General features: G+C 47.4%; 1 protein-coding gene across 8 annotated transcripts in view; it reads left to right on the top strand.

Moving 5' to 3' along the window:
- Positions 1–13,605, top strand: part of LOC149353154 (uncharacterized) — a 99,471-nt gene that overhangs the window by 79,021 nt on the left and 6,845 nt on the right. For 7 of the 8 annotated variants that reach the window (XM_089582341.1, XM_089582345.1, XM_089582339.1 and 4 more), the window contains 4 exons: positions 5,784–6,007; positions 7,878–8,211; positions 8,871–9,026; positions 11,981–12,772. In XM_089582341.1, coding sequence (XP_089438467.1) covers positions 5,784–6,007; positions 7,878–8,211; positions 8,871–9,026; positions 11,981–12,772 — 1,506 coding nt within the window. The remainder of the gene's footprint in view (positions 1–5,783; positions 6,008–7,877; positions 8,212–8,870; positions 9,027–11,980; positions 12,773–13,605) is intronic. The other variant, XM_089582344.1, reaches the window with a different exon arrangement.

Raw genomic sequence — 13,605 nt, 5'->3', positions numbered from 1 at the left:
GACAGGGCGAGGTGCTTTTTTTTTTTCTCTTGCTGGGCAAGCAATTTTGGAATAGAGCTTGGTGCCTGGCAATGAGGTAGTCTTTTTTTTTTCAAGCAAAAGTGCATAAGAATTCGTATTTTAAGGGAACATTTGCACTGTGTAGATGGGATAAAATTCTGGGCTCTTGTCACAGTTTTGAGGTTTTTTGTCTTTGCATGCAGTGTGCACTTGCTGTTATTATTTAATGAAGGTCATTTGTGGCTGTTTACCATATTTACAGGATTGTAAGTCGAGCTCTGCATATTGCATCTTTGGGAAAAAAGGGGGAGTGGGGTGCTCGTGGGCATATCCTAAAATGAAACCGTGTTAGTCGCTGGACTAATCGTCCACACTTGTACCATCGTCCTCACTAATTCTGCCATCATCGCTGCGGCAGTTCCACAGCACGTCATTCTAACATCGTCCTCTAGCAAAATCCCCCGCTTCGCAGACAACCACAGCATGACACTGCATGGAACAGCTGAAAATTTTGCTGCTTCTCTGCAGCCGCCGCACCTGCGTCACCCTTTCCGAAATGTCTGAACTTTCATCCTGGCGCACGGTTCATTCCTTCGGTGTTAAGGATGACAGCTGTCTTGAATGTAGGTGTGAACGAACACTGACTGCTTACCAGCCCTGAAGCACAAATGATAGATGAAGCCCTACTTTAAAAACTCGTAAAACATGGTCGGCAGTCAAGTCAAATGCGTCTAACAGAACCAGAGAGAAACTGTGTTTAAGCGGCATCAGCTCTTGTGTCAGCTACAAACACTGCTCGGAAGCGCTGCTACAGTGGCGGTGCCATTGCGATTGGAACGGCAGCCCTTGCATGAACTGTACATTCCCATCAATGCTGAGTGTCAGTTGAAAGCAAAAATGCAAATGAAAAATCATGAAAAAGCACGCACAGTGGCCAAACGCTGCGTGGTTGAGTGGTAGAGCAAACATAAAATTGCAACGACGCTGAGTCATCCCTGATATCCAGTTTGTCTTGCCTTTATGGTGCCATGCTTTGGTTTCAATTGTGAGTGGACCTCCCCACTTTGGTATTTCAAATCTAAAAAAAAGGGTATAGTCACATTCATGTAAATGCGGTAATACCGTTATTTGTCAAATTTCTTATCCCTTGGTGGTACAATTTTAGTTTGTGGTGTTCTGTGGTCTGAGATGCCCTTGCGCTGATTGATACCATTAATCATTAGTGGGACATTGCGGCTTCATATGCAAGCTTAACTGTGCCACATTGCCCAAGGACCTCACAGAATATTGTGTGCATTCAAGTCGTGTTTGTTGCTGTTGCATTTCTACGGCGATCCCTGGCCTCCTTCAGGCTGGCCGACTTCTCACCATCCTTACTGCGGCCTCAGCTATGGCTGCGGCGATGCGAGCTCTCCCTTTCTGTACTCCCGGTTATCACAGCTGCGGAGCACAGGGTGTGACATCATACAGAGGGTGCATCGAGCGCCCAACGGCAGGAGCAGTTGCCGCGCGGCGATCACGACAAGCAGAGTTGCCAGAGAATCGAGGCCTGTTGTGTGACGTCACACTGAGGGCGCGGCGAGCGCCCAACGGCAAGAGCGGTGGCCGCGTGGCGACCGCGATGAGCTGAGTTGCTGGAGAATCGAGGGCCATGGTGTTGACGTCGCAGTGCGGCGACGGCGAAGAGGCAAAAACCTGGCGTAATGTAGCTATGGCTACAAAATGTTAGTTCTTGATTCTAAACTTTGTGCAGTTGATTTCCAACTCTATCCTCCAGGGTTGTGAATGTGGGCATCTGCCCATTCCAGGAATGTTGAAAATACGTAGCGGGCTATCACTCAAGCTGCACTTGAGACCAAAGAGCTCTTGCCCAGAATCCAGAGCATGTTTGCATATTAGTCTGAATGACACTCCTTGCACTTTGAACGTCAAAGCTCTTTCAGCCGTCTTCGTTGGGTGTAGCCTCCCAGCACATGATTTTCATATGCACAGTAACAGCTTCCTTGGAGCACAATGATTCCTTCAAGCATATTCACAAAGGCTGCTGGATAGCTCTAAAACATCAGTAGTTTAGCAATGCCTCTGCCGCACGGGCAAGTTCAGTGTCCATTGAGTTGATGGCAATTGAAATTTTCAAGGGCTAATCAGATGCACCACTGCCGCATTGCGAATTTCAATGGTCATTGAGTGGTAAGTATGCAATCAGAGGGATTGCAGTAGGTGCACATGCATTTATTAAAAACATGTAGTGGCACTGTGACAGTCGCAAACTCGTAGCTGCCAACCCTCCGGATTCATCTGGGAGACTCCAGATTTAGTGAACCTTCCAATTGTACGACCACATCCCTATGTCTCCCGAAAAGTTTTCTACCCGCACAATAGCAGTTTTTGTTTAACTGGCGCCGTGGAATCGGCAACATCACCATCAAAGCCATATCAAGCCAAGCCAAAGTAGCTGTGGCTGCTTGCATTTCATGCTTGCCCCCCCCCCCCCCCCCCCCCCCCCTTCCCCCCCATCTGGTTGGTGCAAATAAATTCTGATTTTTGATCTCTCTAGGTTGGCAGGTAGGCATAATGAAATAAGTGTTTTGAAGAAAAAAATGGAAACTGCGGGAAAGCTTTTCAGCAGTTCGGCACAATCCTGTCTGCATTTGCAAGGAAATGATAGGAAGTGTGCACACTTCAGAAGCATTCATTTATTGCTGGTGAAGCTGCCACATATTAATGACTGCCTGTGTTGGGTTCACCACTGCTATCGTTGCAGTGCTTGTGGGGCTCTTCTCATTCTCGGCCATCGCAAATCATGTTTAGAGGCAAAGATGAGTGAAATGCAAGGACACAGAGCACAGCAAAATCTGCCAAGGTTTGTTTACATCTGACCATAATGCTTTGACAGTCTGAAAAGCTGTCATTTGACTAATTAAAAAAGAAAAGCAGGTTATTGCAGTCCAAAATGGTTAGGTTTGGTTTGGTTTATTGGGGTTTAACGTCCCAAAGCAACTCAGACTATGAGGGACGCCGTAGTGAAGGGCTCCGGAAATTTCGACCACCTGGGGTTCTTTAACGTGCACTGACATCGCACAGCACACGGACCTCTAGAATTTCGCCTTATCGAAATTCAGCCGCCGCAGCCGGGATCGAACCCGCGTCTTTCGGGTCAGCAGCCGAGCGCCGTAACCACTGAGCCACCGCGGCGGGGTTAGAATTGAAGCACTTTTTCTTGCTTTTTCGAGTTTTTATGTCAATTTATTTTAATTATTACTAACTGCAAGGGTGCTCTCGAGAGCCCTGGAGTTTCCAACCGTCATTGGCAACCGCTTTTTGGCACTGGTCAATCCCCATTGAGTTTTCATGACCATTGACTCAAAACACGTTGGAACTGGCAGTATGATACTGGTGTAAGTCTTACTGCTTTTACTGCACAGGCGTTTTACACGAGGGATATTAGATTTAGTACATGACTTAATGTGCCCATGTGCATATTGCTTTCTTTTGGAGGCTGAAGTTAAGAAGGGTTGTGGTTAGAGGGTGCGAATATTCGATTATTTCAAATATTCGGTGAAATAGTAAAGTATCTGCCGCGCGCGAATGATGCTGCTGGAACGCTTGCTTCATGTGGCTTTGGTTAAGCATACCTGGTCCGGGATGGCACCGTGGTGCACGTACAGCCAAAGCCTTGACATCTGCCACCCATACACGCCGCGTGCCTGTGGGCTCGTGTGTATGCTGCAGCCAGTCTGCGCATGTGCGCGGCAGCAGATGCAATCGGGTGCAAGCGCGGCGCCCTGGTGTCTACACCCTCGTTGCATGCGCACTGAAACCGGCACAGCAGTGTGCATTTATTGGAGGACGCACGGCTCCCTTGACTTCTGTGGGACGAGTCTGAGCAGACTGCAGCAGCTGGAACCGCTCTTCTCCACGTGTAATTAGCTGATGAAGTGTGATGGCGCGAGCATGAAGGGGAGCTAGCATGAGACGCATGAAGCTGGGTGCCCCTGTCTGATGCCTGACGCAGGGGGGGACTGCGCTCATGCGTGCGGTGCATACGCCTAGCAGGTGTCACTGTAGTCACCGCTAAAAAGCAACAGCTTTGCAACGACACAATTGCAATAAGAGTAGTTGGAGGTCCCACAAATAGGTCTTACACCACAGTAAAAGCTCGTTAATTCGACACTGGCGGGACCGCGAAAAATGGTTGAATTATCTGAATGTCGAAATATCGAATGAACAACAAAACAATGTTTGCCGCAACAGGACATACCTTTATTTGGCAAAGAAATCTGTTATCGTCGTCTGCTTTTTCGAGCGAATTTGAGCGACTACGATAGCTCTAACAGCTGCCAGGTGCTTCGCGGCACACGCACCGTTGGGGATTTATTCACAGAAGTCCTCCTGCGCGGGCAAGGCTTCTGCGGCTTCTTTCACCGTGCGCTTCGGCTTTTGGGGCAACTGCTCACAATAGTCACCTTCTGACGAATCATCGTTGGCAGCGCCTTTCACTTCAATTATTTCATCCTCGGTCAGCTGACAGGACACAAAGGCGAGGCGCGCTACCCACTCGAAAGCAGTGCAGTAAACACGCTGGCAAAGCGCGCAGTTACCAAAAAAGGCACCGCGTTACGGTTAAATAACCGCGATCGTAGCAGCAAGAACACGCAGAAACGACGACACATGCCAAAACGAGACTTGCTGTTGATAGGGTTAAGCGGACGACACCAACACGACTGCTGTGACACAACATAGCACAAAGAAAGACGCCGGCTGCTTCGGCCACCGCTAACCTTGCTTCCCTCGCCCTCTCTCACGCTGCTGATGACGATGACCATATGGATGGCCGATCAGCCGTACAGTAGCGCCGCTCGTGGCCATGTTTTTTCTTTTTGCTCTCGGTGCACCGGCTTGGCAGGCTGCGGAGTGAGGTCGAATTAACAGACGCACAGCAAAATTTGTTTGAAATAACGAGGGTTTCGCCCCATAGACTCCTATGTATAATTGTAGGGACCTCGCATGCGCGTCGAATTATCCAATTTTCCAAATTAACGGGAGTCAAATTAACGAGCTTTCACTGTACTGCATGTCGGCCAGCACCCCCAATTTTCGATGGCGATTTTAGCCGAAAGTGGACGCAGTTTCAGTGCACTGTTTGTTTTTCTTCATGTAATGGCTTTGCGTGATAGACAAATATACGGTTTTGAAAATGCTTATTGTGTCGTTCAACCTTTTTTGTGTGCTAGAAGTATTTGAATTCTTCGCTCCGAATTGATTCAAAGAAAATTACTATTTGCTTCGGACCGAAGTGCTATACTATTCACACACCCCTAATTGTGGTTGTTACTAGAACAAAATATATCTGCACTGCTTTGTTTAGTGATGTCTGCAAAAGTTAGTTTCCACCATAGGATTGCAAAGGTGGACAGTGGGAACTTGTAGTTATTTCATTGTGGCTGTTCCATGCGTTGATAAGGCCTGTGTCATGGTATTTGATAACCTTATGCACTGAAGGTCATAAAAGAAGTGCATTTTATAAAATTGGTAATTAGAGAGTGTGTAGTTATTGCACCATCTGTGTAACTGTAGGTCTTAGTGCTTTATGTGGAAAACTTGACGTACGCCTCTTATATTTGATTTGAGTCTTAGTTGCCTGCCACGTGATGAACTGACTTCACCAACTATGATTTCTGGTGATTACAGTTATCCATCCATCGATCCTGATGGCAGTGAAGGTGTGAGCTGGAAAATGCTTCCTGCCAGTGTGTCTTCTATACAAGTGTAACATCCTGCAGGTTTGGGAGAATGTGGGGCCCCTGCCAACAGTGCTGGAGCACGGTGCAGTCTCGGTTTCGGGGGACGACACTGGCAGTGCTGCAGTACAGGCCCCAAGCTTTGGCTCCTTTGGGGGCTCTGGACCATCCGACAATTCCTTTGCAGCAAGCAACGCAGCATCTGAAGCCATGGCTCAGCAGGGTCAGGCCGAGCCAACACAGGCCACCAATGAGGCCACATTTGGGTGAGTGTGGCTGCTGTGTGCAGATATGCTTTTGGACCTTTAAGGGAGAGACATCTGCCCCTTTTCAGGCCAAAATATCGGAGGGGGGGATTTTAAGGGGGGTGAGGGTCTTAAAACTGACCTTTTTATTTGTGGCTACAATCTCGTGAAATTTTTCAGATAAAAAGTTATCTAAATTCTAGAGTGTAATTAGGTAATTTCTTACGCAGCTTTAATGAACTTTCTCACTGAATTTTGCTGCTTTTAATTACATGAATTGATAGCCAGCGAATTACCATACCCGATGACATTCTTACTTTTTTGTTTAGGCCACGTATAAATAGCAATTTACAATTAGCTTAACGAGTTACAGTGTAAAATACTGTGACCTTTTACTCTTGACATATTATATCAGGAAGACATGCCTTTAGAGAAAAATGAAGAATGTAATCGGGTATGGGAACTCTCTGGCTATCAGTTCATGTAAATAAAAGCAACAAAATGCATTGAGAAAGTTCATTAAAGCTGCGTAAGAAATTACCTAATTACATTCTAGACTTTGTAACATTTAAGACCACCAGCTCAATTATGACATTTTTTGGAATCAGAAGAGAAAAATGCATATGTGCGCAAAATTTCATGAGATTCTAGCCATAAATAAAAAAGTTAGTTTTAAGACTCTCATCCTCCCTTAATTTCAACTGCTCTTCGCGGCGAAAATTGGCCCTAAAAATACCATTTTCGGGATCTTAACACCTTCTTGTAGCTGTTCAAATTTGGTTAAAAAGTGCTGCCTAATTTGAGCATTATTGTGCAAGCCTAATTTATGCATAATTGACATGAATTGGTGCATGACCTTTCAAATTGTCAAATCGCACCAAACTTTGACAGCCTACCAGTTAAAAAATATATGCTCAACTAGCATCATTTTGGTCTCATTTGAAAAATGGCAATTCAGCCCTTAGGGGGGAAAGCAAAGAAACAAAATTGTCCACACCACACGCTGCTATATGTGTTTTGAAGTTTGTGACCAGAATGGGGACTTTAGGTGCATAGCGGCACCAATTGCTTGCAGGTTACCACCATTTTGAGTAGGTCACCCTGCCTGTTCTGTCGCGCGCGGAGTGCAAAAAATTGTTTCATGTGTCATTGTTGCCCTTAAATGACAAAAGGTAGAGGCAGAAAGCATGCCAGTGATGCTGCATCGCCACTGCTGACAATCTGTCAGTGGTGAGGTGGGGATGTCCACAATTGCTTCTTAATGGCATGGTTGGCCAAGCCGTGGCAGACGCTGCAGCTTTCCCACTGTCCCGTTGTACCATTTTCAGTGCGATCGCGCACTCTCTGTAGGCCATCTCGGTGGCAACGGAGAGCATCCCATTATCTCTAATGGCAACGATGGAGAACAAATAGCAAAGCCTATCCAAGGCAGTCCGATTGCACCCGCCGATTCCATTTAAAACCAAGATGGCGCCTTTCACGGTGGCGGGGAACAGGTTGGTTGCGACAGCAATGCCCACTCGCGTCTATATTCGGCCGAAATAATGAACTTTCAGTTGAAAAACAACCTCCACAATATTGTCGGCGTCTATTCAAAGTCCAAAATATCGCACAAGGCCGAATTATTCGAGTCCAAAAAATTGGTCGGCTACTGTATTAGAAGAAACAAGTGCCATGGATTTTGTAAAATTTTCTGCAGCAGGCTCTCTGATAAATTTCACAGATTTTGAACATTTTTTAAAATAATAAATCGGGATTTGTTTGGTTTAAAAAAAGTGGTGCATTTGAAATGGTACTCAAAAGGTACATATGCGCTTGGCAGTATTCATAATTGTGACTTCAGTACTAATTAGAATTTCTGGAAGAAAACCTTTTGCATTGGCATTTGCAGGCCAGTCTCTGCGCTGAAGGCAACACCATCATCCCTTTCTCACCATGTGGCGTCAGTGGTAGGCACAGGCCACCAGCACCCTTCAGCCAGCAGCCACCACCAGCACCACCACCAGCATCACCAGCATCACCACCACCACCAGCAGCAACAGCAACAACAACAGCAACAGCAGCAACAGCCAGTGCAGCAACAGCAGCAATTAGCCATGGCAGCCCATCATCATTCACAGGCAGCGCAAGCCCATGGTAGCTTGCAGGCCCATCAGCAGCAGCAAGCAATGATGCGACAACCGCACCAGGCACACTCAATGCTGGAGCAACAGAACTTGTCCAAGGTGAGCGTTTTCATTTTCATGTGGGGGGGGGGGGGGGGTTCTGCACCACGGTAGCAGGCAATGAAATTTCTCGCTTTCATTTCAAAGGCTTCTTTCTGCTGCTGAGCATTTGCGTAGTCATTGTGTGGAGATAGTCTAGTGCAAGACGACTCGGAGACCACCAAGTTTCAAATGCATGGTTCAGTATTGGCATTTGTGAAGACTGGGTTATGCTGGACGCTGCAAACTCACGTTGCGCAAGAACACAATCTCTGTGGCAAATATTTCAACCTAAGGCTTCATTGATGAAAAGTTGTTTGAAAGTGTAAAAATGCAAAGCACAGCACTATATTGAAGTGCTTTGAGCCTTTCGCTTTTGAAGAGTGCGTGCCACAGTGAATGCTAGGTCACTGACTGACGCAGCATTGAGTCAGAACCTGAAATCCAAAAGTTGGTTTTATGGAAACTAATATATGGCACAGTTTTTGCAGGGGGCGTTGAATTTTGGGCTGCATGCTCTAAAGGTTGAACTAAAAATAGCTGATAGTCTGTGGCATGGTAGCAAACGAGCTAGCAAGGTCCCGATGTGACATTTTTGTTAACATCATTGAGCTTGTGTTAGGTGAGTAGTCAGATTCCTTGCTTGTAGTTTTCTAAGAAATTGGCACTTGTCGTTTTAGGTTAGAGCACTTCATGCGTTAAGCCCTCCACCAGCAGCAGCAGCCTCCTCTTTGGCTGGCTTGGATGTGCGAGCCATGGCCAATCTTCAGGTGGCGGGCATGCCCCAGGCAGTGGCCAGCCCTCCTGCTGCTCTGCTTTTCACTAGTACTCAGCAGGTAAATGTTCCCTGCCTTGTGGGCACTGGTTTTGATTACACTGGTGTGATGAGCATTTAGAGCCAATCCCCTGATCCTCTGTGATTGGACATGATGATCTGACCAAAGCCAGTGGTATAATGTAATGGTTCTTTTCGTTCACTTCTGCCATATAACTGAGGCACTTGTGTATAATGGCCAATATTTGTTTATTTGGCCAAGCTTTTAAAACAAAAGCCTTACATGTCCCATTAGCAACGGAACCTGGCGTCATTGGCAGTGTCCAGCAAAAGTGGTCCACAAAACTCCCAATGACATAGTCTGTGAAGAAAAAATTTTTTCCGAATGTGCGGGGAATTGATCCAAGGATTTTCACTGGTGTTCCTCAATTGCTCCTAAAAGCCACGAGGTCTGCCTTGGAGGGGTGGAATTGTGGTGCAAGCACAGGCGAGCTGAAGCACTGGGAGAGTCCGTGCCAGACCACACGCTGCATCTGATAACGGTGCTGGGGCTGGCTGTGCTGCCCATGTACAGGGGTCTTATTGACGAAAAGCTGCTCACCTGCTGCTTACAGGGGAAGGCCCAAAAGAAGGGATGAAGAAAATGTCTGCACACCAAAGCCTGAGCACTTCGCCATGATTCTTACAGACTCCATTAGTCAAGATAGTGAGCGGCTAATGTGGGGGGCAGGAGTGTTCTAATAAACTTGGCTCTGCCTGGGACACATTTTTCTATTTTGTCAAGAAATTTCATGTGCTTGCGTCACGTTTTGAAGCCTACAGATGTTTGAAACTTTCAAATGCGTTTTTCTTCATAGTTTTCAGCATTTGTTACATTTTGTGCAAAAACTTTTCGAAGTACAGTTGAACCCGGATATATCGAACCCGCATATTTCGAATTATTGGCTATATCGAACACAGATTACCCCCTTGAAAATACTATGTAAAAGCATAGGACAGTTGCGTTGTCCGGCGAAAATGGAATTCGATATACATTGGATATATCGAACGCCGTGCCGCGCCCCTGGAAGGTGCGCTTTCCCCGAAGGCATTCCTGACCGGTCCTCAGCGGAGAACATTTCTGCAGTCAGTCAGCGGGCGCAGGGCCTTCTTTTTTTTTTTTTTTTGTTCCCCCGTTTTTGCACCCCACTGGCGCGAGCTTTCCCGCTCTTCCCGTACCGCCGGCGTGCGCTTGGGCAAGGTCATTGGAGCTCAGCGGAGAGAGTGCGCGGCATGGAGACGCGCGGCGACGTTTCCAAGCCATGCCTCCTGGGGAAAGGAAGAGGGAGAAAACTGTCGCTCGCGGGTCTGGGGAGAAGACAAAAAAAAAAGCGAAGCCCAGAGCGCCGATCTTTCTCCGTGCACTTTCTTTTCCCTCTGTCATTCCTTCGCAGCCGCGTTGACTACCGCTCGCATAGGCTTCGCTCGGATCGTTCCATCTGCGCCTCGCGTGTTTTTCTTGTGTGCCTGTGTTTCAACGCGCGACGTGAAGCAGGCCACAGTAGCCAACTGCTTTGGCAAGGCAAGCCTTGAAGTGGCCGAAGATGAATGTCCGGAAGATTTAGATGACGAGTGCTTGGACGACGCGTTTCGCAACTTGTCCAATTTTCCCGGCGCCGTTCTGTCCGAAGTGACTGTTGAGGACTTTATTAACACTGGCAGCGAAGTTCAAGCAGTAGCCGACCTCGCTGATGAGGACATTGTGGCCGGAATAGCTGGCGTTCAAGACGCCGATTCCAGCGACGACGAGGGCAACTGTGTTGTCGCAGAAACGTGTCCGTGCGCAGCCACTGAACTCAGCGTTCAGCCTGATTCGCCGCTGCTGCGGCGAAATGGAAGGCAGGCTCTCGCACCTGGACAGTCTCGAGATGATCGAGACCAGTGTTTTGAACTTCGTTTCCCAGGGGAAAAAGCAGCCCAAAATTACTAGTGATTTTTTTTCCGCGAAATAAAGCGCTTCCACATTGCGTGCCCTTACTGTGTGATTCGCGGCTGTTCCAAACGGTAAGCCACAATTTATGATCGCGAGTGCAGTTTTAGCTTATATCTGTATATCGAATTTTCGCTATATCGAACTATTTTCCGATCCCCTTCGAATTCGGTATATCCGGGTTCGACTGTACTTTCAATTGTCGGATTCAGATGAAAATTTGCACACAGCCTCTGCAAAGTGTGTAGAATGCCTGTATTTATCTGAATTTTGAATCTCTCTTGTGCATTTTTGCACAAATTCAAAAAGTTGACTTACAGTGCCTATATAGTGGGGTTTTTCAATTTGTTTTGAAATGTAGGGTGTTATAAATAAATTACAAGTAGTTTTCGACATTCTCTCTTACCTAAGTAGTAAGATAGGCTATGCAGGCCTCCCTAAGCCTGATATTCTGTCTTTGCGGACTCTGTTATGCAAAAACTAAGGCACAAAAAAAAAAAAAAATAAGAATATATTTGTAATCAGCATTAAAAAAACTTAAATGTTGAAAGTGGCATGATCTTAGGTTAAATATTAAAGAACCCCAGGTGGTTGAAATTTCTGGAGCCCTTCACTATGGCGTCTCTCATAGCCTGAGTCGCTTTGGGACGTTAAACCCCATAAACCAACCATTCTTTAATATTTCGAAGGTACGAAACTGACAAAGGTAGAGGAAAGCTTTGGTCACTTGTAAATTGGCACAATGGCGACCAGCATTGTTGCTGTGTGAGACAGCAGCCCAAAGGTGGCCAAAATCTGGCAGGATTTGATTTCTTCGTTGCCCTGAGTCTTTCAGACAGGTTTTTACTGACTTCTCATCAGATGTTTTCATATTTTTCTGCATAAAAATTACTCATTGTGTGGTATGGGCTCCAGTGATGGCGTGGTGCAATTGAGCCAAAGAAAACGAACGAAAAGAACATTTTCATTATGCCAGCTCTGCATCAGGTGGCACATGCAGAGCTTGAAGGAGATGAGCCACTTGGTTTTTCTCTTCCACGTTGTAGATGACCCAGTCAGCAGCACTGTACCAGACGCTGCTTCAGGACCCGGTGTCTCGCCCTGTGGCCCACCAATTCTCCCAGGCTGCCCATGGCTACCCAGCACCCCCACCTTTGGGGTCATACCAGGGTTTCAACCAAGGGGGCATGTTTGTGCCACCCCCGCCAACTCACTCGGGGCCAGATATGTTTACTGCCACTGGAGCAGCTCTGCGGCTGCAGCCAACATACCAGGCTGGACCGCCTGTGCCCACCAGCCAGGTGTTGGGCCAGCAGAGCCTGCCACCCCCTGCACAGCAGCTGCTCGGCTCTGGCCGGGCTGCCCCTGGAGGGGCGCCACTGGGCACCTCGTACTACCCTTCCCAGGGGGGGTACTACCCCTCCCAGCAGCAGAGCCAGGCACTGGCATTTGGCTCACAGCCAGCCATGCATCGCACCTTCCACCCACCGCCCTTTAAGTCGCTTGAGTTGGCCCCAGATTTTGGCTCCACACCCCCACCCAAGGCCCAGGCTGCCAAGGGCTTCCCACCAGGATCGCCGTTTGCCTTTGGCCAAGGCCGGCAGGCTGCACCTCCCTCTGCAGCTGGCACGGGGAATCCCCCCCCGGCAGGAGGTGCCATGCGGCCACCCATGCACGTGCTGCCCCTGCCCCCAAACATGATTCGAAGTGCCCCTCCTCCGCCTCCGGCACCCACCAAGTATCCGGCGCCCATTCAGAGGCCGCAACAGGGCTTGACGCTGACCTCGACGCAGCAGCAGCCTCGGGGCCCTCCAGCTCCAACACTACGAGCTCAGCAGGTGTGTGCAGGTCAGGGGGCCCAAAGTGAGAGGAACAACTTATCACCAGCATGAGAGCAAATGCGATAAAAATTGTACCGTGAGTTAAGGGGGGACATAGGTCTTGGCACTATTTCTTAAACGAGCGTAGTGATGCGTTAGGTGTTAGTATACATCTGTGGTATTTGCCTGCAACCGTTAAATAATTTATAGTTGAATTTGTTGTATCGCTGTTGTATGCTGTTGTATCGGTTTCATCAGCTGAATGATGGCTGTGGCGTGTAGTTGGTGTTGTCATGTGAGTGATGAAAAAAAAAAAAGGCTGTATAATTGCTGATATGTTCGTGCCCGTTTAGTGTCGCAGCGGAACGCTACTGCGCTGTTGAACTAGTGAGGAATCTGAAGTGACGAATCTCATGGTTGTGGCCGCACTGCGGCCTCATTGATTGTCTTTTTGTCATTCCAAATCTTGCAGCAGGCTGGCTTAAAGGTTGTAGTGAATTAAAACTACGTATCAGCTATTGTATCTAGTGATCACATGTCCTAAGCGCCAGCTACATGTCACAACCATCGTTCGGTTGATGAAACCGAAACGGCATGAGTGGAGAAATTCAGTTATAAATTAGTGGTCACAGGCGAATACCACGTGGTGAACTATGTATTCTGATGGCTAATGGATCACTTGAAAGAAGAAAACGGGAAACTAAATTTACTGACCAATGAGGGTCTCGGAACTTGTTTCTTAAGGGCCAAATGTTATGAAACTGTACAGACATCTTCATTAGCTGGTTTCAAATATGTAATCACTTTTTCAGTGTCAGTTGTATCATACTGCAATGACATGTATTTATTAT

Source organism: Amblyomma mixtum, chromosome 3, assembly GCF_055824585.1.
Source record: "Amblyomma mixtum isolate Tamu chromosome 3, ASM5582458v1, whole genome shotgun sequence".
In the NCBI taxonomy this organism is placed as follows: Eukaryota; Metazoa; Arthropoda; class Arachnida; order Ixodida; family Ixodidae; genus Amblyomma; species Amblyomma mixtum.
This window is presented reverse-complemented; position numbering and strand designations above follow the sequence as displayed.